Raw genomic sequence first — 958 nt, 5'->3', positions numbered from 1 at the left:
TTTGTTTGTTTGTTTGTTTGTTTGTTTGTTTGTTTCTGTGTTTAAAGGAAATTCTTGAAGAGGTGAAAAAGGAGCTGCACAAAGTGAAGGACGACATTATCACAGGTTCAGTTCTAACATCGAGAAACACACACACACACACACACACACACACACACACACACACACACACACACACACACACACACACACACACACACACTGGTTTCACAGTGTTCTCCTGCTGGTGTGTGTTCCTCTGCAGCGCTGGTCCAGGAGCTTCACAGAGCTCAGCTCGGGAGTGACGACTCATGAAGGACCTCCGAGACGTTTCACATTCCACCACCTGGCAAATCACACAGATTTACTGCTGTTTTTACAAACTGTATTTATGCTGTGCGGTGCAGTATTATTTATTCATTGCTGTACCTTATTTAAAATGTCGGAACTGAGAGTTTGTGTGTGTGAGACCACAGAAGATGTTCAGACGGTTCCACTTGTTTTCCTTCTAATTGTCTTCATCAGTGCCACAGTTGTAAAAGTCCATTAACATGCACTGTTTCCCCCCAGAATGTCTTTCATTTGGCTTTTAGAACTGGTTTAAAGTCTGTTTCTGGCTTCATGTTAGCCTGAAGATGTTCATGTTCAAAATATCATCATATGAAAATTAACACATTTTCAATAACACACTTGTGCGTCTGTTTTTTTTTATTCTGACGCTGTATCTAATAGTATTAATGGTATTAATGCACATATAAGAGCAATTCCAGCAACCCTTATGTCGGACTTTGAAACACAGTTATTACCATTTGAGTATTTTTATATTGTTTTCTTCATTCATGTTTGTACTTTGTGTTCATCAGCTAATGCAAAGAATCGATTAGAGGCAAATGATTTGTTCTAATTGATATGAGAGTAACTGGAGAACCTCAATCATTGGGTTATGTAGTGTTTTGCCACCAGTGACTGTAAAGGTGGA

The 958-nt window shown here is 39.1% G+C and overlaps 1 protein-coding gene across 1 annotated transcript in view; it reads left to right on the top strand.

Annotated features, from left to right (window-relative positions):
- LOC308122347 (uncharacterized protein) overlaps positions 1-664 on the top strand; it is a 12,776-nt gene extending 12,112 nt beyond the window's left edge. The window contains exons 12-13 of the mRNA XM_080484113.1: positions 48-105; positions 245-664. Coding sequence (XP_080340239.1) covers positions 48-105; positions 245-294 — 108 coding nt within the window. The 3' untranslated portion in view covers positions 295-664. The remainder of the gene's footprint in view (positions 1-47; positions 106-244) is intronic.
- The last annotated feature ends 294 nt before the right edge of the window (positions 665-958 follow it).

Source organism: Lipophrys pholis (genome assembly GCF_963383615.2).
Source record: "Lipophrys pholis genome assembly, chromosome: 16".
NCBI lineage: Eukaryota > Metazoa > Chordata > Actinopteri > Blenniiformes > Blenniidae > Lipophrys > Lipophrys pholis.
This window is presented reverse-complemented; position numbering and strand designations above follow the sequence as displayed.